Source organism: Ictalurus punctatus, chromosome 1, assembly GCF_001660625.3.
Source record: "Ictalurus punctatus breed USDA103 chromosome 1, Coco_2.0, whole genome shotgun sequence".
Taxonomy (NCBI): domain Eukaryota; kingdom Metazoa; phylum Chordata; class Actinopteri; order Siluriformes; family Ictaluridae; genus Ictalurus; species Ictalurus punctatus.
In genome coordinates, this window is record NC_030416.2 from 6,978,871 (window position 1) to 7,004,896 (window position 26,026).

The 26,026-nt window shown below is 39.1% G+C and overlaps 1 protein-coding gene across 1 annotated transcript; it reads right to left on the bottom strand.

The window, feature by feature from the left end:
- Positions 1-3,143: 3,143 nt before the first annotated feature.
- On the bottom strand, positions 3,144-24,230 carry im:7147486 (zinc finger protein 646). Its single transcript, XM_017467448.3, has 2 exons — positions 24,081-24,230; positions 3,144-8,547 (listed from the first exon to the last, which is right to left on the bottom strand). Exon 2 carries the CDS (start codon positions 8,478-8,480, stop codon positions 4,866-4,868), a length of 3,615 nt encoding a protein of 1,204 aa, XP_017322937.1. The 5' UTR covers positions 8,481-8,547; positions 24,081-24,230; the 3' UTR covers positions 3,144-4,865.
- Positions 24,231-26,026: the final 1,796 nt, after the last annotated feature.

Consider the following 26,026-nt stretch of genomic DNA (forward strand, 5'->3'; position numbering starts at 1 on the left):
CCTGAGAAAATGGAAGGACTATGTAAATAATGGCTGTAATTCCTAAACAGTTGCAATATTTTTGTTAAACCCCTTGGATTAAAGCGGAAAGTCTATACTTCTATCACATATTGAGTCCTTCATTTCAAATATATTTTGGTGGTGTAGAGGCTAAATTGTGAAAATCATGTCAATGTCCATATAATTATGGAGCCATTTGTATATCCACCTTCCATTTTGTGCTGGTCCTTACAATTTATTCATATACATTTAAAAGCATTTTGCCATTTAAATACATGCATTGTAGTGGGGTACATTCAAAGGAGAGGTGGTTGTTATTGTCATTGTTACAATCATACAACATCTTGTCAGTTACAAGCCATCTTCTACACTTATTGGTCATTTAACAAGTAAATCTACAGTCTATAGCCCATCGGGCACCGTGCGCAGTTACCACAACAATATTTTCAACACATTTGACTTAAGAATATAGTACTGTGAAAAAGTATCGATTTCTTATTTTTGTGTCTATCTCGTGCTATTGTTTCAAAAATCAAAACAAAAGCCAAGATAAAACAAAAGCAACCTGAGTAAACACAAAATATAGTTTTTAAATAATGTTATTTACTGAAGTAAAAAAGCTATCCAATACCAACTACACCCGTGTGAAAATGTATTTGCCCCCATAGTTACTGATTCCCCAAATCTATGAAACTGCATTCATAATTCATAACAATATAAAGGTTTGAGGATGAGAATGTTATGTGGACTGATGAATCAAAAATGGAACTGTTTGGAAGACAAACACAGAATTCCACAAAAAGAACTTCATATCTATGTTCAAGCATGGTGGTTGCAGTGTGATGGTGTGGGGATGCTTTGCTGCTTCAAAGCCTGGACAACTTGCAATAATTGAAGGAAACATGAATTCTGCTCTCTACTGGATAGTCCTAAAGGAGAATGTCTGGTTTTCAGTCTGTAAGACTCAAGCACAACTGGATTATGCAGCAAGACAATGATCCAAAGCATAGGAGTACGTCCACCTCTGAATGGCTAAAACAAAGCAAAATTAAAGTTTTTGAGTGGCCTAGTGAAAGTCTTGACTTGAATTAATAGAGATGCTGTGGCAGGACCTTAAATGGGCAGTTCATGCTCAAAAACCCTCCAGTGTGGCTGAACTAAAACAGTTCTACAAGGAAGAGTGGGCCAAAATTCCACCACAGTGCTGTGAAAGACTGATTTCCAGTTATCGGAAGTGTTTTTCATTGCAGATATTGCTGCTAAAGGTGGCACAACCAGATTTTAAATTTAAGGGGATAATTAGTTTTTCCACATGGGTGATAAGTGTTGGATAACTTTTTTTTGCTTCAATAAAAAAAAAATTGTGTTTACTCAGGTTGCCTTTATGATGTTGGCTTGACAAAGCCAACATACTGTTCTACTATAAGTTGCTTATTATTATTCTGAATCCCCCAAAATTGAATTGCTACTCCTTCCAGAGCTTTCAAGTTACATACACCAAACTTGGCACAAACCTTCAGCCTGTTCTGAATTGAGTTGCTATTACTTTTCTAAGTGATCAGTATTACAGAATTCCCGTTATCGAAGCTCAAATTGGCCAAAATTTCCATTGACTTGCATAAAAATAATTTAAAAATATATATACATTTTCTGACTATTATAACTGCTTGAACTTTCAAGCTACTTTCACCAAACTCAGCACAGTCCTTCAGGCTGTTCAGACTGGTCATGCTATGTCTTTTCTAACTGATTGGACTCCCAGTTTTTCCGTACTGGACAATCAAATATCCCCAAAACCCCCATTCACTTACATTAATGAAATGTTCAGAACCTGGCTCAGAATGTTCAAGATTTCATGCACACGGCCTGAAGCCCCTCTTCTCTCCCCCTCACTCTATGAATCTACCTGTAACAGAGACTCTCACATCATCTCTCTCTCCCTCTCGATTGCTAGAAGTATTGGCACCCTATCCGTCCGTCTCAAAAGTATTGCAACCCTAACTATCTATCCAACTTTAGACGTATTGGCTGGACATTAGCTTCAGATTTCAAACTGATAACTATTTTTAAAGTTTCAGACAGGCTTTGTCAAGCCAACATCAAAGTTTGTAATGATGAACTTTACCCATTTAGTTTTATTTTTTTTTGACAGAGTACTTTTTCACAGCACTGTAAAACCCATTTACACAAAACTCTCTTAGAGTGGAAATGTGAAATCCATGATTCTGATAGTAATCAGATCAGTCAATAAACATTTATTTGAGGAATGTTCCATGAATCATTAAGTTTCCCCATTTACAGCTGGCTGTTTTGTGTCTTAAGCATCAGAATAATATCTAGAGATATAAAAATGCATGCAGGACAAATTTAAAACAGATTTATATCTTAATGCAACCACCTATCCAAGCCGCATCTGACACCTCAAAGCCCTCTTAACAGCACGGAACAGTGGGTGGCCCACACATTACAAAGTTGTTGCTTATAAGGATTTAAAAATCTTGATTTTTGATCCAGCAACCATCTTCTGAATACAACTGGGAAGGAGGAAAATGACAGGAATCTGGTAGTCAAATGTTGGAAGCTGATTTGTATATTATATGCAAGACAGCATTAGTTTAAAATCAGGCTAACTGCAGAAACACAAGATGTTATACAACCAGGTGAAAATGTGTTCCAAGTTATTTCTAAGTTTTAAATTTCTATAATACACTTGAACAACAGTGTCATCTGATACAAACAGATAACACCTTGGTTTTTAACCCCCTACCATGGTAAATTCCATTATATCCAGTATAGGATATAAATTAATTATTTTCTCATGAAGTTTTGAAGACTGACTTCCTTATGACAACTGCATGTAGGACTTCATGTTATACCACAGTGTGGTTGAATTCTGGAATCTGATTGATCAAAAGGTGTGGATTACATTAAGATAACCGCATGGCTCTGATAGAAGTTGGTGCTGTAACACAAATGATACCTTTTTAGAAATGCACTTCTTCTTATGTTATTGTTTCTCTACTGAAGTACCAGCTCATACACAGGGACTTGTATGGTGGCTTTTTTTAAAATAACCGCATGGTCTGTCATGGAAAATCCCAACAGCCATGTTCCAAAATATAGTGGAAAGCCTTCCCAGAAGATTGTAGGTTGTTATAATATTTAATAAACATATGAATAACTGAACACTTAAATGTTTAGTGAACCTAAAAACATACAATGCCACAGTATTTATTTGTACAATATGGAGTTACAGTCTTCCAAAACATTACCATTAAACAAACTTTTATACATTCACAATGCACTGAGATTACAAATAACACCTTTATTTACAATGTGTTTTTTTTTCAGCTGTTCATGCACGTACCAAGTGTTTTAAAATGCTCTATTTCTGTTTGTGAGAGAAAGGTTAAAAAAAAAAAAAAGAGAGAGAAAAGAACAAGCACAATTATTTACATTGAGATAGGTTACAGCCAAAATATGTTTTAGGCAGTAACAGGTGTACATCACTATACATATGTCTTTATGAAAATGTGGTCTTCGTTGACTTTTCTTAATTGACCACTCTTGCTCCAAAAAGCTCAGTGGGGCTCATTTTTTAATTGTTAATACAGTTGTGTGTAAATGTTTGCATAAGCCAACCTGAACTAAACGTTTCGACCGGATTTACACAAGTTTTGGAAAGGCTGATTTTCTTCATAATATATGAATACATATGTATCTTCACGTGTACAGACACCTGGGAAAATAAAATTAATGTTAAGTGTAAAGGTCGAAAGGTAAAAGTGGAATTTATTTTGATTCACTTCCATGCCAATAAAAATATTTATTAATATATAATAATGATAACAACCAAGCCTTTTAGTCTCTGACCTAGTAAACTAGCACAAGGATGCTTTCTTGATGGACAACAAAGCATTTCTGTTAAATGCTATGAATGTAAATATATAAATAAGCAATTTAAACCCTAATAAGTATATTCCACATATAAAAGAGCAACAATCCATGCAAATTATATGATTTTAAGTCGATCAATCAAGGTTTTGATTACTTGGTCTTCTTATGCAGAAGTTTACACACTTTTTTCCCGAATTTATGCGATTTGCACCAAATTCTCATACTCGTACAAATGATTTACATATAAATCTGTTCATATCCAACTTAATAAATGAGGCCCACTGTACATGTGAGTGTGGAAAGCTAAGATCATGAATTTTGTGGCCTAATAATTTTACAAAAACTCCTCAAAAGGCTGAGATTCTTCATGAAAGTCAAGAATAGTACTGTTTTATTAATGATTGCTAAAAAAGAAAAAAAAAAACTCCTGTAGGAGGCATCATGCAGTGCCTTTTTTTTTTTGGCTCATCCAGTTATATAGCATTGTTACAGTAGTTCAAAATAAAATGACGGCATGTCAGTACAAACCATGGAAGCCATGCTCCCACTTTATCAGATTCAAAGACTTGCAGCTGTTACTCATTAGTATTAATCTTTAATCTCTAATAAATCTTTAATAGAATAACCTAAAATGCAACAAAAAAACAAAACATAAAAAACAGACCATCAAAACAGAACCCAGCAAAGTAATTGACAGATTGCAGCCAATTATATTTAACCATTGGGAAGTGTCTTTCTACTGGTGGTACCACTTACCACCAACTAATGAAATGAGAAGAACGGAATGAATATTATCTTAAAACAGCTAAGGAATATTTGCCTTAAAAAGTATCCAACATATTTACAGAAGAATTATTTTGAAGCTATTACTATTTAAGTCTAATAAAATTGTACAAAGCCGAGTGCACAAAAAAAGTCCCACAGTACATGTTATTTCTAACTTAAATGTCAGTGATCATAAACCACAGTTATGCAATAGGCTCAAAATTCCCACTGGGATCTGTGACATGTACAACATCTGACTGTGACTGGTCCATGTGTGTGGCATCCAATTTTGTTGACTCAAGTACATCCCTTAAAATACAGTGATCCCTCCTTTTGTGGTTATTTAGTGATCCTAGGTCTGGATAACTGCGCTGGCAAATCTGGCACTTAAAAAGAGTGCTGTGATTTTGATGAGTAATCCCTTTGTATATTTCAAGACCACCCAGGATGCGATGAACCCGCCTCCTGTGGTTTCTCAATGACCTTATGTCAGGGTAGGTGCGTGAACAGATTTGACACTGAAATAGACTGGAATGACTTTGCTGTAGATTTGCCCTTGGAGGCTGCAGTCCACCTCCTAGAATACGGTGGACCCTCCTCCTGTGATTTTTCAAGCACTGAATATCTTGGTAAGCACGAGCACAAATGTGACACTGAAACTGCTTGGTCTGACTTTGCTGTGCAATTCCTTTGGACAATTCCTTGGACTCAAAACTGCCAATGCGGACTGCATTTAGATGTTTTGGTCTATGAACCTTTCTTAGATGATCTTTCAGGGACTGGAGTTTTGGGTAACTGCGCTGACATATCTGGCAGCGAAAGGCATCTGATGAGCTGCTTTGTGAAACATGAGCTGACTGAACAGTAGGTGACTCAGAGTCCTTGGTTGTGCTGTGGACACTACGTTTATGCTCCTCAAGTGCAGCATGGCTTGAGTACTTGCAAGAACAAATCTGACAAGTCAAACTTTCTTCTTGGCTATGTGACAACAAGTGTCTCTTGAGTCCTTCAAGGCTGCTGAACCAACGTACACACACTGGGCAACTAAGAGGTTTGAAAGCGGGGGTACAAGTGTTGCCACGCATGTGGACCTCTTGGGCTAAAGAGTTTTGGAAAGTCATGCCACAGCGGGAACAAGAGTGTTTGTTTTCAGTTGTAGCAGCTCCCTTACAACTCCGCGTTAGGTGCCTTAGCAAAGACTTGCGTAATCTAAAGATCTTCTTGCATCTGTGGCAAACATATGGACCTGTGAAGGGCCTGTGATTTAAACGTGATTTAAACAGATCTTGAGACATCTTTTTTTGATTTTGCACTGATGTCTGAATGTTTGGCTCTTGCTGAAGCTGAGGCTGCACATGTGATTGCTGCTGTGACCCTTTGTCCTCAATTTTTGCCCCTGAAGTTTGTAGATGTAATTGCTGATGTGCTTCAAAATCAGCCCAAGACTGCAAATTCTCACCACAATGGGAACAAATGTAAGACTCTAGTGCATGCATTTGCAGATGTTCAAACAGAAGCCTAGGGCAAGTAAAACTAGCACCACACTCACAAGTCACTTTTCTGGGGAGCACAGATGGTAATGACATAATACCCCAGCTTCCACCCCCAACATTACTACTGCCCTCCTGTCTCACTTGGCTCTTTGAAACTGGTGGCAACACAAATATGTTTTCCTGGGCTGCTTGATTTTGCTTGTCCAACATCCCATTTCCCACCAGAGTTTTTGCAGCTCTCATGGATTGGCACCTCTTTCGGTGCATATTCATATTATCTTTGCGAGTAAATGATGAACCACAATGGGGACATGGAAACATTTTCCTCACCCCAAGGATATTATCTGACACATTTCCATAGGAATTTGGCTCCATTAATTTTCTTGCTCTACAAATCCTAAGGTGCTGATTTAGCGTAAAACGCCTAGAATAGCTTTTCTGACATCTGTTACAGGAAAAACGCCTTATTCCACTCTCAGAAACATGAACCTGAAAATCTTTACTTGTAGAATGTGTTGTTCCATAATTAACAGACGGCTCTAAAATAATGACCTCATCATCAGTGGTTTCTTTTGGACTTGGGCAGTTTTCTTCATCAGTCAGAACATCAATTTCAGCATCATCCAGCGGTACAGTCCACTGGCCTCTTTCTAATGACTCACTTCCATCTGTGTTACTCCCTGCCATTCCTTCAGCTTCAGACGATGAAGAGTTAATGGAATTCTCTCCTTTCAACATTTCATTAACATTTTCCTTTGATTGCACTAATGCAAATTTAGACTTATTGGGAAGAAAAGGTGGGAAACTTTTGGGTGCTCTTTCAGATTTAAAAGAGTTAGGGTTCAACTGAAATTTGTCCACCACTGGAGATCCTGCACTCTCTTCAGTCTTTATAGAGTTAATGCTCTCAGTGTTCACAGCAACATTTACATGGCTTGTTGAGTTCTTCACTGACGAGAGTTGCTCCCCTCCAATATTGCAGACTGTGGCATCTTTTCGAGCCGAAGCAGCTACCCAGTGACATTTATGTGTTTTAAGCCTGTGGCGCCTTGTATAGCTCCGGTTACACAATTGACAGCGAAATAATTTTCGTGGATACATTATTGTGGGAAGAGAGTTGGCTGCTCCGCCATAGCCAGAACAGATATGGTTATCCGGAACAGAAATTACACTGATGACAAATTGCTGGCAACGGTGACAAAATTTAACTCTTTCCTTCCTGTGCAAGGCATGATGCATTATTAAGCTGTCCTTGTTCTGAAACACCCTACGACAGATTCCACACTGATATCTACCTTCAACATTGTCCCTGAAAAGCTTTTGACGAGTCTCAAGTGCCACCACAGGACACAAAGTCTTGGTCACAGATACAACACTGCCTTTGTTTGAGAAGGTTCTGTCTGATGTTATTAAACCTTCTCGATTAGGGGCATATTTGGCAACCTTTTGTCTTAACTGATTAACAGTGCACTCAGGGTTTGATGCTGACATAGCCATTGGAGCTTGTAAAGGTGCCCTAGGTGAAACTTTTCGGGGAGGCAGAGCCCTCTTGATTTGGCCCCATTTAATTTGGGCTGGCTGTCTACAGCTCATATAGGCAGAGGCAAGCATTTTAAGAAGTGTTTTCTTATTTGTTACTGTTGACTGGTCTGGTGATTCCTCATTGTCAGAACTATTCACATTTTCATTTTCCATGAGCTTAGCTTTATTTTCAAAGGACTCACTATGTGCTTCTGTGGAAATCATAGGACTGGATATGCATGCTGGTAGCAACCCTTCATGATGTCCTTGTGAGATGGGACATGGCATAGGAGGTACATTTGACATGGATATAGACCCTTTTTTCTCAACTTCAGAAAGTGTCTGTGTGCTCTCATTAAATGACTCCTCAGTACCATGGGAAGGTGAGCTCTCAGAGGGGAGAACTGGAGCAAAGTGGCTGCAATCAGTCATGACTTCAATTTTTATAGTAGAATCCTTATCTGACTCTGTAAAAGTCTTCATTTCGTGCATCTTTTCATGCACCTGAATAGCACCAATTTCCTGAAACCCTTCCTCACGTTCACATGTGTGTAAATCTTGAGTTACAGTAGGGGGCAATAGCATGCAGTGGTGTTTTTCAAGAAGTTCTTTGCTTGCAAATAATCCACCACAGTGACTGCAAGTAGGTGATGTAGCCCCTAGTGGACTAGAAACTTCACTGGCGTGAGATGCTTGATGTACCAAGAGAGATGCTAAACCATGAAACGTGGCTGAGCATGCCACACAGCTGTATGATTTGGTGGAGGAAGTCCCAGCAGGTCTTGTTTCCTGTAGCCCAAGCATTGTGGGATGGCAGAGGGAGGCAGTACTGAGTGTTATACACTCAGTTGTGCCAATTCTTGTAGCTTTCCTAAAGAAGAAAAACAGAAAGCAATTTTATTTCTAAAATTACTCTTTCCCTGCCATTAAAGAAAGTTGATAGTCAGTATTACAATGGTGATTTTTTTTTTTTAAAGAGTTAACTGGAAAAGTTGATTGCCAGCTTCTTTTCATTAGCTATTATTTATACTAGCTAATGAAATAATCCTCTAGGTTGGATTATTGTAATGCCACACTGTCTAGATGTTCCAGTAGGAGCATAAACAAGCTCCAGATAGTCCAGAATGCATCTGCAAGGGTCCTTACTAGAACCAGAAAATATGACCAAATCACCCCTATCTTATTCACATTACTGCACTGACTCCCAGTAAAATTTTGCACTGATTATAAAACACTACTATTGACCTATAAAGCACTAAATGGTCTTGTTCCACAGTACCAGAGTGAACTTTTGGTCTTTTATGATCAGTCATACCCAAAACATGCAGGCTATTTGTTGCTATCTCGAATAGTGAAGGCTACAGCAGGGGTAGCGCTTTCTCTTACAAAGCCCCACAGTTATGGAACAGCCTTCCAATTAGGGTTCGGGACTCAGACACAGTGTCAATGTTTAAGTCCATGTTGAAAACATTTGTTTAGTTAAGCTTGTTGTGAATAAAAAACATTTGTGCAAAAAAAAATTAAGAGCATGTTATTTATTTTTGAGCAGAAGGTATACAGATGTGTACACAAAATTCAAAGTGAATACGATAAATTAGTGTCATGATGCGATATATTATCTATCCAGCAAAAATAAGCATTGCCTGATTATGTGCCTTAGGTTTCCATTTTCAACTGATTAATACATTTATCTTCAAATACTATAATACAAACTTTACAGTTTTAAAATGATCCACTCAGACTATATAGCACATAATGAAACAAAAGCCTTGCATTAGAATGTAACAAAATTAAACATGGCTAAGCTTACACTGGATTGACTCCGGGTGGTGTTCTGAAGCACAGGGCTTTTTGTAGTATGCTGTAGACTAATTGTGCTGCAAGAGTCACATAGCTCGCTCTAGCTCCAGCTGCATTTTTTAATCCAGTGTTCTCCACTACCAAATATGCACACTGGCAGAAGTGATTTCTTTAGACCAGATTGAATCAGCAAGGAAACGCGGCCTGAAAGCAGCAGAGTGCTTTCACCATATTATCTATAGGTGTGCAGTATTAGCACTGGTGTATTGATGGAAGCTGAAATGCCCCCACACACTAGTTTTGGGGAATTATTCCAGTTCTTGCATGCTGCTGAACACAGGAGTTAATACGCTACTATGGTAGTATGTTAACCCGTTGGCTCATGAAAAAGAACATTTGGAGAAGCATACCCTCTCCTGATTTGAGCCAAAAAGGAAGTTACTTTTTCCAGAGATGGGAAGATGGGCTTGATTAAGTTTCAATCTTTATTTAACTTCATGTAATAGTAGTGTTTTATGACAAATAACATACTTTTATGCAGCCTGTTGAAAATATTGTACAATTCACAGATGTATTGAATTGAGAGCTTTGAATCAAATGAAATGATATGCCATATAATTATACCCCTATTATTTTGACCAGGTGCTTTGTTGTTGTCTTGTGGTTCAGTTGAACCTTTTGGACCCAAGTACATCATCTCAAATATAACACTAGAAGATTTTTTTTTTTTTTTTTTACTAACCGGAAGTATATGCCACTTCCTACATGACGTCAAACGCACGTAATGCGACGGTGCTAGCTTTAGCCTAATACCCAGTCACACCGTACATGAATTTCTTTTCTCTCAATGACCATCAGACGGAGGTGAAATCGTCAAGTGACTGAGGAAGAAAATGTGCGACCTCTAAGGCAGTGGAGCATTTTGTGTTAAACACCACCGAGAAGATTTATAAACTTTATAAAGCGGAGTTTATATTATATAAAAGTATTCATGCATTATTTTTTTATGGATGCAAAAAAAAAAAGCAATGAATTAAACTACAGTCCTAAATTAATAATAAAAATTCACTTTTGCTGCACCTTACGGTTTCTGTTACTCACTGCCTTTAGACATTATTTTGATTATAAACATAAAACTAAAACTACCATTCACAAACAATACAGTGAAAAAATTCATTGTCGGTGACTCTGGGTATCTGCTAAAGCTAGCGGCATCACATTATGTGCATATGGCGTCATGCGCCATCGAACAGGAAGCGGCTTATACTTCATAAAATAGTATAGTAAAAAAAACGCTAGTGTTCCATTTGAGACGATATTACCTTTCTAAAATCCACACACTAGACGGTAGTGCAGAGTGCATAGTGTAAGTGTACAGTATGTCATTTGGGACACAACTAGCATGTCCTCTCCGATGCATGCTTTCGGAAGAGAAATAAGAGAGTAAATACGCCCTGGGCCGCTCACAGACCAACTAATCGATAATGAGATTTGTTGACAATTCGTTGCAAATTTCCATAATCGATTAGTTGTTGCAGCTCTAATTGCTTTAATACAACAGTTTACCAGCTACCATGGCTATTTTCATGGCGAGAAACAGTGTGGCAAAATATGAAGAATTTCCAATATTTATTTAAAAAAATAATGTTTTCCTTCGCTAAAAATTCTAAAACTAAATCTGGCTTCATTTCATTAAAAATCTTTTCATATGAAAACAACCGATAAAAAAGGGTCCTAGACGAGTTGAAACCATCACAGTCCGTTAAAATTAAGGGAACTCTTAAATGACACATCGGATCTTGATGAATGAAATATTCAAGTTGAAAATCATTACTTATATACATTGTGTAATTCGTTGAGAACAAAATGATGTGACAATGGAAGCCAAAACCGTCAACACATTGAGAGCTGGATTCAAAATCACACCGAACCCCCCCCCCCCCGCCCATAAATAAATAAATAAATAAATAAACAAACAAACAAATAAATATATATAAAAATAACAGGCTGATCGAAGTTGCACGAATTTGATCATGGCAACTCAATGTCAGTCAGTAGCGTGTATGGCCCCCACATGCCTGTATGCACTCCCGACAGCTTCTGGGCATGCTCCTGATGAGATGGCAGATGGTGTCCTTGGGGATCTCCTGCCAAACCTGGATTAGGGCATCAGTGAGCTCCTGGACAGCCTGTGGTGCTACTTGGCGGCTTCGCATGCTCCGAGACATAATGTCCCAGATGTTCTCAATTGGATTCAAGTCTGGGGAACATGAAGACCAGTCCATGGCATCAATGCCTTCATCATCCAGAAGCTGTCTACACACTGGCCACATGAGGCCGGGCATTGTCATGCACAATGCCCGGGAACCCAGGGCCCACTGCACCGGCATAAGGTCTGACAATGGCTCTGAGGATTTCTTCCCGGTATCTAACAGCAGTAAGGGTACCGTTGGCTAGCACATGGAGGTCTATGCTACCCTCCGAGGATATTCCTCCTTAGACCATCACTGACTCACCACCACACCTGTCATGCTGGATGATGTTGCAGGCAGCATAACATTCCCCACAGCATCTCCAGACTCTTTCACGTCCGTCACGTGCTCAGTGTGACCCGCTCTCATCCGTGAAGAGAAGAGGGCACCAATGGTGGACCTGCCAATTCTGGTGTTCTCTGGCAAATGCCAATCAAGCTGCATAGTGCTGGGCTGTGAGCACACGTCCCACTAGTGGACCCTCATGGAGTCTGTTCATAACAGTTTGGTCTGAAAGATACACACCAGTAGCCTACTGGAGGTCATTTTGCAGGGCTCTGGCAGTGCTCCTCCTGTTGCTTCTTGCACAAAGGAGCAGATAACGGTCCTGCTTCTGGGTTGTTTCTGCCCACAATAGGGTTGTGAAGTTTATTTGTAATACCCTTATCCCATTCAGTTTGCCATTTTTTCGAAGACATAAGAGTTTCTAATGGGTTTGAGGTTTGAAAGTAGAATACAGAATTTTCTGAGCTCTGAAGAAGAGGCCTCGTTAGCATCAGCTTGCTCATTCCCTGGGATTCCACAATGTCCTGGTACCCAACAAAAAATTATTTTAAAATTCTGTGCCTCCAAAGACTGCAGTCCTTTTAAAATTACTACAAATACTGGGTGTTAATTAATGCCAGAGTTTGAAGACATGGCATGTTTTTTGAGGAAGTGCTGGGGAAGGAAGGTCCTCTTGTTCTTTCACGTGCCCACTGAGTTGGACCCAAACCAGCCAACACAAAGGCCAAACAGACCAGACACAGTATTTCTGGTTCTGTTTCATTTCTTTCAAGATAAGAATCACATCTTTAGATTCAGCAGGCAAAAGCAGAGTTGTACTTTCACGGACACAGGGTGTTTTTTCATGAGGATTTCAGCGGAGACATGGCGAAAAGGTGAGCGATGTTCAAAGACATGAAATCTCAGCTATATGCGAAGGGAGTTAAATTCGGTTTCTTGTATCCAGCAAGGCTTTGTATTACTCATGAAGGGAAAACACACTGCTTCGATACATCAAAGGAAGCCAAGGAATTTTACCCCTCTCATTCGGGTGATGACTAGCAGTAATCTAATTATTGACCTTACTCTGAGTAAAACAATATTGTGATTAAGGTGTTTACATGAGTCGCTTTTAGAATATTCCTTTCATGTTCCCCTTTGTACATGTTATAGAGCATAGTTCGATTAACAGCACACATCATTGCGCCATGCCATTCCCTCCAGAATTTCACATATCAACATACAGTTTTAATTATTTTTCATGCTATGCGTGCAAATAGACGACTGCTTGAAGCCATGGGCTGCATCCAAAACCACATACTTACCTACTATACAGTAGCCAAGATACATGTATTTCGCCTAAAAATAGTAAGTAAATACACGTCTTAATTCGATTTGTGTTTACTTAGAGTATGTTTACTTAATCGGATTAAGGTAATAAAAAAATTGCTGTTTACATGCTAGTTTCTTAATCAGAGTACTGTCTTAATCAGGTTAATATTGGATTATTGTTGTCCATGTAAATGTATCGAGTGTGTCCGAATCTCTTTCAAATACTGGCTGTTTTAGTAAATGTTTATGCGCCTAATTGGGACGATATTCAGTTTGCGAATAGCCTCATTATTAGTTCACAAGCTTAATACACACCATCTGATGGAAACTTCCTGGAAATTGATCGTTGTTATGGACCCACTGCTCATTATATCAGAGCATGCACCTCTGGTGCTAGACCTGCACTTAAACATTAGGGATTGACCACAGTGGAAATTTAATCCACTCCTGCTACCTAGTGAAAAATTCTGCAAATTTGTGTTGACCAATAGATACTTTCTTTGAGACCAATAAAACGGACTCAGTGTCTCACTAGTTACTTTGGGAGACTCTACAGGCTTACATGAGGGAGTCAACTGATATTTTATACATTATATGCCAACAAAGAGCGAAGGAATTGCAAGCACCGTCACAATCTGTACTAGATTTAGACAGACTATATTCAGAACTACCCACAGACAAATTACATGAAAAAAAAAAAAGTTGATTTACAGACTAAATTTAATCTCTTATCCACAACACAGAAAAATTACTATTTAGGATGCGTGACCGTTACTATGAGTATGGAAACAAGTCACTCGGCTTATGGCTCAGCAGCTGAAACATCAAGCTTCTTCACGTCTTATTCCTCAGATAAAAGACTCTAACCAAACTTTAATAAACAACCCAAAAGAAATTAACAATATTTTCACAACCTTTTACCGCTCTCTATATACTTCAGAATTCCCTTCAGATACAGCAGTATATATATATATACACACATACATACATACATACATACATACATACATACACACACACACACACACACACACATATATACATACACACATTATAAATAATATAGACATTCCAACTCTACTATCAGATGAGGCAGAGGATTTAGAACATGATCTCGAACTGGAAGAAACCAGTAAGGCCATCTTAGCAATGAGAAGTGGAAAGACTTCGGGCCCTGATGGGTATCCTATTGAATTTTATAAGAAATCTATAACAAATTCTTATTGAAGTGTTTAAATAACCTCTGGAATCCAGTTCCCTACCACCAACTTTTTCACAAGCATCTATTTAAAAAAAACTAAACTAAACAAAAAAACCCTAACCCAATTCCCAGACACTAAAATTCTAGCTAAGGTGCTAGTGTACCGCTTAGAGCATGTCCTCAATACAATAATTTCAGACAATCAGACAGGATTTATTAGGAACCGTCACACTCTTTCTCTAATTTTCACAGACTTGCTAACAATGTATTTTCCTGAATCCGCTCAGAGTCCAGAGTTTATCTCCTCTTTGGATGCAGAGAAGGCTTTTGATCGAGCTGAATGGCCATATTTGTTTGCAGCTTTAAAAAAATTGGTTTCGGCACCTTTGGCATCCATTCAGACCAATTACTCTCGATCTGGTTATTTCCCTTTAACACGAGGTACTCGTCAAGGATGCACACTGAACCCACTTCTTTTTGCGATCAAACCTCTTTCAATAGCACTGAAATCAGCCACATTGTTCCAAGGACTCAAAAGAGGGGATATTGAACATTGTGTGTCTTTATACCCCGATTACATTTTGCTTTATGTTAGTGATCCCATAAAAGGTTGGTTTGGAAATTGTTCAGGTTTTAAACTAAATCTCCAATAAAGTGAATGCTTTCCCATAAATGATTCCGTTTTGCAGATCTAACAAGAAGCACTGCCTTTTTGTTTCTCCCAAAATGCCTTAGAACATCTTTGAATACCTATGACACCTTCAGTTCTCTTCTTTGTTCAAAGCCAATTACGAACTTCAGTTAGAAGAAATGAGGGCTGAGCTGGAGACAGACCTACCAACTTACAAGAGGTAAAAAAGGTGGCATTTACAAATTAAATACCTTTCGGGGGGGGGGGGGGGGGGGGGGGGTCTTATGACAGAACAACTATTTATTTAACAACATATTACAACTATTTAGATACACTATTTACACTCACTAATGCAAACAGCTTTTCTGGTATGTGCAGAAAATGGGACATTAAAATATGTACTTACACCGTTTCATATTCTATTATACTAAATTATATTACTGTATTATTCAACTTATGGAGTAATTCTTTTTATACAATTATTACTTTGCACATGTCTGCAGGAAGTTTGGCCTCATCACCTAGACATCAATACAGTAGCTCCTAATAACAGCTAGTTAAAATAACATTAGCTATACTAATGGACGAATGACACCTATTAAACTCATTTCAACATGTCTTTTACAGTCATTAAACCCACCCTGAGCAACTGAGAATTCACTGCTGCAAACAGCGGGCAACACTGTTGTTTTTTTACTCCCATTATGCATGGGTACATTTTAATGTAGTCTGGGGTGAAATGCGTTCTGTACTTATTTTTAGTGTCTGCCATGGTGCTGCAGACACTAAACTGAACCGAACTGGTTGATGAACTGGAAATAGAGAGGTCGACTGTAAAGCCCGCCCACCGAGAAAAATGATAGGTTAGTAAGCACAAAGAGACCAATCAGGACATCCACCATCTCTGTTTCTCCAGAGCCCGTCTACCATTAGAAATGTCAATAGAACACTCTCAAATATATATATAAATAAATAAATAAATAAATAAATAAATAAATAAATAAATATATATTTTTTTTTAAAGGTTTCTGGGATATTGTATATGATTTGCGGGCGTCAGGGAGCCACTATTAAAATGTGGGAGACACCAGATGTTGTCTGAAAACCCAATTGTGACTTTGAAACATAAAACTAATAATTTTACATATCTAAATTGAACACATTAGCAAACACTGGTCAAGTTAACACATAACCACGGTCAACACAGTCACTCAACTTTCCATAATGACAGACGTTAAAAATCAGACAGAAATATGGATGCAGTGGGAGTTAGTCTTAAACTCAGAAAAAGTATTCCAATTCATTCTGAACTGACTGACTGATGTAAGCTTGTTAGCTTACATGCTAACAAGCTTATTAACAGGTTGGGGAAAGTCTGATGGGGTAACGTTACATAAAAATGTACACGACAGAGATCTATTGGAAGGAGGCGATTAAAAGGGTCCATTCATCAACCTTTGCTGCATTTGGGCTCATACAATTTAAAGTTCTGCACACAGTCCAACTAAGTAAGGCTAGGTTTGCCGGAATATACTCTGTGTTGGACACTGCTTGTGACAGATGCTCTTTTTCTCCAGCCAATCTGGCACATATGTTTTGGTCCTGCTCCAGTCTAGATAAGTAATAGGCATTGTTTTTTAAAACCATCAGCCAAGCTCTTGGGGTAACATTGAGGCCTTGCTTTTTAACAGCTCTTTTTGGAACATCGGACAATACGATAAATAAATCTTTAACCAAAAATCAGTGTGACATTATTGCCTTCACATCTCTGTTGGCTGGCAGGAGAATTTTGTTGAGCTGGAACTCTACCACTCCTCCATCAGCGACAGCTTGGCTAGAAGATGTGATGTTGGGCCCATTGTTTTGACTGCAATGCAATCTGTCTCACAGAATGATTACAACAAAATAATGTTATCCCTTTTTTTTGTTCTGATATACATGGGCTTATACCTTGAACAATTGTGATGACATAGCTGCATTACTGCATATTGGTAACAGGACAATGTTGTATTTGTGTACATTAGCTGCTTAGGGTGGAGTCTTCTGTTTTTTGGGGAGGAGGGTGGGGTAAGGAAACTAATGTATCATGTTTTACATTGTATTGGTTCATACAGTGAGGGAAAAAAGTATTTGATCCCCTGCTGATTTTGTACGTTTGCCCACTGACAAAGAAATGATCAGTCTATAATTTTAATGGGATTTATTTGAACAGTGAGAGACAGAATAACAACAACAACAACAACAACAAATCAGAAAAACACGTCAAAAATGTTATAAACTGATTTGCATTTTAATGAGGGAAATATGTATTTGACCCCTCTGCAAAACATGACTTAGTACTTGGTGGCAAAATCCCTGTTGGCAATCACAGAGGTCAGACGTTTCTTGTAGTTGGCCACCAGGTTTGCACACATCTCAGGAGGGATTTTGTCCCACTCCTCTTTGCAGATCTTCTCCAAGTCATTAAGGTTTCGAGGCTGACGTTTGGCAACTCGATCCTTCAGCTCCCTCCACAGATTTTCTATGGGATTTAGGTCTGGAGACTGGCTAGACCACTCCAGGACCTTAATGTGCTTCTTCTTGAGCCACTCCTTTGTTGCCTTGGCCGTGTGTTTTGGGTCATTGTCATGCTGCAATACCCATCCACGACCCATTTTCAATGCCCTGGCTGAGGGAAGGAGGTTCTCACCCAAGATTTGATGGTACATGGCCCCGTCCATCGTCCCTTTGATGCAGTGAAGTTGTCCTGTCCGCTTAGCAGAAAAACACCCCCAAAGCATAATGTTTCCACCTCCATGTTTGACAGTGGGGATGGTGTTCTTGGGGTCATAGGCAGCATTCCTCCTCCTCCGAACATGGCGAGTTGAGTTGATGCCAAAGAGCTCCATTTTGGTCTCATCTGACCACAACACTTTCACCCAGTTGTCCTCTGAATCATTCAGATGTTCATTGGCAAACTTCAGACGGGCATGTAAATGTGCTTTCTTAAACAGGGGGACCTTGCGGGCGCTGCAGGATTTCAGTCCTTCACTGCGTAGTGTGTTACCAATTGTTTTCTTGGTGACTATGGTCCCAGCTGCCTTGAGATCATTGACAAGATCCTCCCGTGTAGTTCTGGGCTGATTCCTCACTGTTTTCATGATCATTGCAACTCCACGAGGTGAGATCTTGCATGGAGCCCCAGGACGATTGACAGTTCTTTTATGTTTCTTCCATTTGCGAATAATCGCACCAACTGTTGTCACCTTCTCACCAAGCTGCTTGGCAATGGTCTTGTAGCCCATTCCAGACTTGTGTAGGTCTACACTCTTGTCCCTGACATCCTTGGAGAGCTCTTTGGTCTTGGCCATGGTGGAGAGTTTGGAATCTGATTGATTGATTGCTTCTGTGGACAGGTGTCTTTTATACAGGTAACAAACTGATATTAGGAGCACTCCCTTTAAGGGTGTGCTCCTAATCTCAGCTCGTTACCTGTATAAAAGACACCTGGGAGCCAGAAATCTTTCTGATTGAGAGTCAAATACTTATTTCCCCTCATTAAAATGCAAATCAATTTATAACATTTTTGGCATGCATTTTTCTGGATTTTCTTGTTGTTATTCTGTCTCTCACTGTTCAAATAAATCTACCATTAAAATTATAGAATGATCATTTCTTTGTCAGTGGGCAAACGTACAAAATCAGCAGGGGATCAAATACTTTTTTCCCCTCAATAAAATTATTTTTCGAAAATAAATAAATAAAATCCACAAAAAGTGTTTCAAATATAAACTTCAGACTAAAACTTTACAATAACAACTGTTTGTCCTTATGGTTTGTTATTGCCTTTAGGCATATAGTTTTACTTATGTCAGATAGATCACTCCCGTTATAATAAACGACACAAATTACACTGCAAGTGTGCAAACACAGGACATAATGACAAACTTGAATTAATCTGAACCTTCTTAGCAATTCACACCAATTTCCCCAAGCCCTTGCACACAGTGGAGCTTGTGAATCACTTGTTTACTTCCATGCTACACAAACTCCACTTTAAAAGGTTACTGTCTTCTTTGTGACGTTTAGTATAAAATGCTCTCATGCCTTAGTGGGTTGCACGCTTTTTCCCGCTATTACCTGACGTTTACACCTCTGTCTCATGGTGAAAGAGGCCATGCTTCTCGTAAAGGATAACACTGACAAAAAGTAAAATTAAATTAATTTTTGTTTTGACTCTAGGTATTTTGCTAAAGCTAGCTGCATTGCTTTACGTGCATTTGACATGCCATCTACTGGGAAGCGGCGTATATTTCCGGTTATTAAAAAAAACCCGTCGTGTTCCATTTGAGACAGTACCACCCTTCTAAAATTCATACACTACATGGTAGAGTACATCGAGAATAATGCAAGTGCATAGAAGGCCATTTTAGGGCTGTGCCATTAATCGAATATTGATCTTGATTACGATTTTGACTGCCCACGATTACATGAATATGATCGACTGCGATATTGACGTTTAAAGTTAGTCCTCCGCGCATAGAAAACTCCACTGCATATCAAGTCAAGCGCTTCCTAAACTTACAGCCAGTCACCAGAGTGGCATGGGGATGACGTCATTTTGTAATGCCAAAACCCGGAAACCAGTTAGCATTTAAGCACTCGCGCTGTGAACTTCGTTTCGGGTTTCAGAGCACACTGTGAGCTCCAGCATTTGTGCGAGGGGAAATCGTGACTCTAAGAAGTTGCTAAATGGAACTACAGACATTGTGGGGACATTAAACGTCATCACGCCGAACAGGACAAAAAACTTTGCAGATAAACTGGTTCAGGTTTGCTGTGCACAATTCCCCCCCAAAAAAGTGTATGAAGATTCATCCACAGAGTAAATCTGTATTATGGAAAATGTTTTAAATCAAGTTTGGAAAAGTTGTCGGAAGCTTGGTGATGGTGACGAAGTCAAGCGACCGTGGTGTTTATATCGTACGGTTAGCTTTTTATTTCTGGTGACTGTATTTAGGCTTCAAACTTCATAAAAGTTGTGTTCATTTGTGAAATGTATCTTGATGGACAAAATGTGTTAGTATTGTAAACTTTTGTTGATCACAGAGCTTATATTCTGCAAAAAGCCTATGGGAAAAACCTATTAGGTTTTTGTCGAGGGAACCGGTGTGATGATAACTCCGTTTTCCAGTACAAAATGACGTCATCCCTGCACCACTCTATTGGGTGATTTGGCTGCATTTCGCTCCTACTGTAAACACTGTTCTTGCCTTTTCTGCATACACCTTGATTGTTTTCATTTGGCTACATATTATATTTTATGCACATTTTCATTAGGTTGATGGTATTTTTATTTATCCTATAATTTAGATACAATTTTACTTATATTTATGCCACAATCATGCAGCTCTACATCATTTGGGACACAACTTTGTTCTGTACTCTCTGCATTATCTCCGATGCATGTTTTCAGAACAGCCCCATTAAGCGCGCAGATCAGCTCGTCAATAATGAGATGCGTTAGCACGTTCGCCTCACACCTCCAGCCTTTGTGGTTTGATTCCCACCGCTGACCTGTGTGTGCGCATGTTCTCCCCATGTTCGGGGGTTTCCTCCCCCAATCCAAAGACATGCACTGTACGCTGATTGGCATGTCCAAAAAAAAGGGTCTGTAGTGTATGAATGGGTGTGTGAAGGTGTGTGAGAGATTGTGCCCTGCGATGGATTGCCACCTTGTCCAGGGTGTCCCACGCCGTGTGCCCATGTCCCCCTGGGATAGGCTCCAGGTTCCCCGCAACCCAGTAAGGATAAGTGGTACAGAAAATGGAAGGATGGATGGGGTGGAGGATGAGCTGGTATCGCTGCCAGGGGCTATAGTTAGCATTACTTCGTCACCTTCCTCAGCGTAAACTGTTTCAGTCAAAACTTCAGCTCCTATGCCACTCTGTCTTTTAAAATAATGACTAATAGGCTTCATATTTTGAGTGTTGTTAGCTAACTTTGGCTGTCTATGTAGCTCACTGCATGTTCACTCGACCTTTTTTTTTGTCAAAACAATGGTGTCTAAAATGCCAGTTGCACTGACGAATGGACCATATGATCCACCCCCCCACCCCCCCAAACGCCGGGGTGGTACAGTGCAGTGACCGCATCATTGTTGTCATCAGCCTTTTTCTTGGAAAAATAAAAAATAAAAATAGGGGTTGCTTGGGCTGAATTGTGCAATACTTTTTATTCGCACACGTTCTCCTAGATACATTTTACAGTTCGATCTACTTTTAGTCGCAAACGTAAGTGAAACGCTCACACCGTCAAGCCCTGTCACAATGATTTGTACATTCCTGTTAAAGGTGCTTCCAGTAAAATAGGCACTCCTTCTTCACTTTTCATCTTCAACTGAGGAGCATTCATATTTTAAGCCAAGAGTTATATTCATAAAAAGTACTGTTTACCATTCACACCAATGATGTCACTAACTCTACTGTAGTAACTCTTACAAACTAGGAAGTGGAATTATATGTGCAAACAACGATGAGCGGGGTGATGCACACAGTTAAGCCCGGTTCGCACTGCAGACAGACGCAGACAATAACCAACTTTTAAAAGTTGGCCGTTGCATTTAGAATGTTGGGAAACACGACTGTCATGTTCACACTGACCCATCTGACACCAATAAACTTTTTTATTGGTGGGTTCAAAGGGGATCCTTTTACCACAATCAAAATTTTACAATTACTAGTGTCTTTACATATCGTTCTTCACCTGAAAAGACGAACAGTGAAACAAAAGTTTGTTTGGGGTGTTTGGTGAAGCCTTGGTTGTTGCAATGTGAGAGACAGGGCACTCACATTTATACAGAGACCTGCAGAGAGAGTATGCGCAAAGCTTTCAAAATTTTGCTCGGTTTGTCCAGGGGCATAACCTGGCCTGGGCATTCAGCGCTGTTGCCCCGGTGACTTTTTCTTTAGCCTTGAAGAATTCTTCACTTGGAGCAGTTTGTCACTACATAACTGAAAGACGGCAGTGTTGTAATATTATATCTTCAGTGAATGGAGGCAAGACCAGCCAGACAGGGTTTGCAGGAAAACACATGGAAATACTTGTTTCTTATTGGCTGACAGCACTCAATTCTGCCAAACACAAGCTCACACAGTCAGAGTGAGGGGAAAATTGACATACAGGGTTGAAACTGAAGCATTATCATCCTCTCATTCTGAGCCTGGAAAACAAGGTGTGTAGATGTCTATGAGTTCCAGTTTGCATGAATATGATATGAACAGAGCATAAAGACAAATAATGTACTTCACAAATCACTGTAGCAGCTAAACCCATATAAAGATAGCTTAGCTGTGCCTCCCCTAGGCTAGGACACCAAACTAGCCTGGTCTCATGCTAGATAGCCAAAACGTTTAGTCCTGCAGACAGCGAAAAAAGTACAAAGTAAGTTTTACGATAAATCCAACTTTTGTTGTCCAATTTTCCCATTTTTAAGCAACTAGACTGAACATGTAAGGAAACAAAAATGCATGGGGACAGTCTATTTAGAAGTTTGAGTGCCAGCACCCAGCACACTTGCTTTTGTTTCTATAGAGTTTTAGTGGGCACTTGAGTCATCGTCATGGCAACAGCTCATGCCCAGGTAAGTTTACGTCCGAGTTTTTTTTTAAAATCATACCACACTGCTCAGACATCAAACGATCCGACAGGTGAAAAACGCAGACAAACAACGACCCCACGCAGGCAGTGTTGGCGCGCCGGCCCGAAATACGTGTCTGTTGGCATCTGTGTGTGCAGTGTGAACCGGGCCCCAGTGTGGTTACAGGAAATATAAGCACCCTTAGAATGCTGCTCAACCAATCAAATTAATGGACCGGAACTAACTGTTGTATAATTTGTGTTATGATGGCTTCTACTTGTGCTCCCAACACCCAAACAGTAAAAGTCAAAGGAAATGTCCCCTCAACTTGAAATTCGTCAAAACTCATCAACCTGGGGTAGTCTTCTCTTCTTAATTACGAGTTTGGTTCCCCTTTATGGAGTGATATCAAATCACCATGGCTGCGCACAGCATCAGAAATAAGCAAACTAGCATGCCTTTAAATGAGTTATGCTGTATATATAGACACAGGTTTTTGCTTTAGATCACTCAACATGCAGACAATCGCTTGTTAAATCTAAAACACTGACTATACAGTTCGGTTTGAGGAAGAGAATATACACATAACTCATCACAGTTAGCTAGCTAGTTTGTTGCTAACAAAAGACGAATATGGAAACGTCCGTGTCGTCAACACAAGCCCCATGTCAAATTCGCCCCTGTCGAAAATTACGTCATTCCGACCTGCGAATTACCACTTAGAAAGCAAGCGGAAGGCAGCATTAACATTTATTGTGCTCGCTATATTGTGCAGTTAAAACTGATTTCGATTCGGTCTTTTGTGAGTCGATTCACTCGATTCACCTAAAGGATTCGGTCAAAATGAATGAATCGCGAAACTGTACATTTATGGAAATAGGCTTGCCTCACAAACGGCGAGCTGTTTCATGATTCATTCCTACTTGACATGAACAAATGCACCAACACTCTCATGCATAGACCTCAAATTATGTGCAAGGCGGGTTTTCCGTTTGCTAAATACTTGCAAAAAGCGCGCGCGTGTGTGTGTGCTCACCCTAGGCCTGCACCAATAGGCCTTCTAGTACAGATGGCGCATACTGCCTTTGCCGAGAAAAACAATTTTAGCTCTAGTGAACACTGTTAGAACCACTACGTGTATAGTACTGAATAAAGACAACAATACCTTAGCTAGTGAAATCTGTTTTCTGTCATTCCTTATAGAACTAACTAGGAACCTGCTAATTAGCTTAACTAGTTTACTATTGCTAGCTAAGTATTCGTGCATTTGAAAACAAAGTGTTATTCATGGCCATTGCGGACTTACTTGAGTCATAATTCCAGGTTGCAAAGCAGTGTAGCCATGGACATCACGTTCACACAATGACTTGTTTTAGCTTAGCGCCACGCATTGTCAGTGCAGGGTGCTGTCTTGGTAAGCAATGGAGGTACCAGCTGTACTGGGCGTTCCGAGACACAAACCGGAAGTGGGTGTACTCACAATAAAAGCCCTACTTGGTAGCCCGTATAAATAAAATATTACTATTGATCACCTCGATCCTAACCAGGAGAAAGCAGTTCGAGAAGATGAACAAATGAATGACTACTGATAAAACACATTACACGAGAACACTGTTAGACATGGTGGTTAAACTGGACTCTTGAGAGGCACTAGAATGTGGCGTGTTTTATAGTACGGTTGGAAAAGTTTGGTCTGTTTTTCCTAAATCTTCCCTACTGTGAAAAGGACAATGCAACCAGGGCCCAGTTGTTCAAAATTGGATCAAAATTATCCTGATTTCAAAAATCCCATGTTTTGCAATTAGGGACCAATTAATCCATTTTCACTTTTGTGCTGGTTTTTCAAAGCAACACTGGATTGGATCACCCTAATCCAGATACAAACATTTCAAGATTTCCAAATCTGGATTACTAGTGCGCTAAATCAGATTACATATCACAATTTAGGCTACTAGCTGTGTAAAGAACAACATGTAGATTAGCCAGCATGGGGTCACTTTAAGTGTTTTTATTTGAAGAGACAGAAAGCAGCACAATTAACAATACAAATATCCCCTTCCTTCTTTTTTTTTTTTTTTTTTTTTTTTTTTTTTTTGAACAGTCAGACCCCTCATCTGAATTACAACAAATAACTACAAACAAACAAATATACATTATTCCCAAATACATTGAGGATATTTTGAACACATGTTTTACATCATAAAAAGTCTAAATGTCCAATAGTTAACAAAATAAGAATGTTCAGAGTTCTTCTTGTGTGGATAGCAGTAAGGGATGCAATTGTTAGAAACTACTCTTGACTGGTTAATCTCCGATGATTGTTCTCATTGTAATTTATATACAGTGACAAATGACAGTTAAAATGAAATATATTATTTTTGTTTGATATTGATAGCTTTTGGGGGGATAATTTATGGGGACAAAATCTTTTTTCTTTTTACTTAATTGAAAGGCTTAATTGGTAGCCTAATGTATACTCTATCTACTTTATCACTGTAATCTTGAAAATGGTTTGTTCAAAATGGAAAAAAAAAAAAGGATTCTGAAATCAGGTTAGATCATGTAATCCAGTCTTGCTTTTGATCTGGATCAAATCTTCAGTATGTGTTGTTCAAAACTTTTTAGTAGTATTTGGATACCTTTTATCCAAAAAAACAAAAAAAACAAAACAAAACAAAAAAAACAAGATTATCCTGATCCCAGCAGAAGGGTGGGTTCAGGGAGGATTTCAGGAACAAAATATAATAAAACTTTAAAACTGGTCAAATAATACAACATTTGTATCATGTAGTATATACATTTATTTATATTTTCCACTTGATTTGTTTAACAATTACAGTGATAAAGTAGTTAAAGTATACATTAGGCCAGGGGTTTCCAAACTTTTCCAGGGCAAGGCCCCCCAAATGGCATTAACATTTGATTGAGGCCCCCCTTTTGCAAGATGTCTTTAAAACACATTAAAAATACAGACGTCTGAATCTATCCCCCTTTTTTACGTTGATGTTTTGTCTGTTTAGCAATTAGAAAGTTAGGTATGGCAAATTTGATTTTAATATGTATTGTTACAAATAACATGTTATAGTAATGCATGTATATAACAAATCATGTATTTATTTTTCACACCAAGTTGTTGAGGCCCCCCGGGCGCCCCCTGGTGGCCCCCACTTTGAAAACCACTGCATTAGGCTACCGATTAAGCCTTTCAGTACAGTAAAGTAAAAAAGAAAAAAATTGTCCCCATAAATAATC

Bases quoted from the DNA above. Each gene is read 5' to 3' on its own strand.
- im:7147486 (XM_017467448.3), bottom strand. From the start codon at position 8,480: ATGCTTGGGCTACAGGAAACAAGACCTGCTGGGACTTCCTCCACCAAA.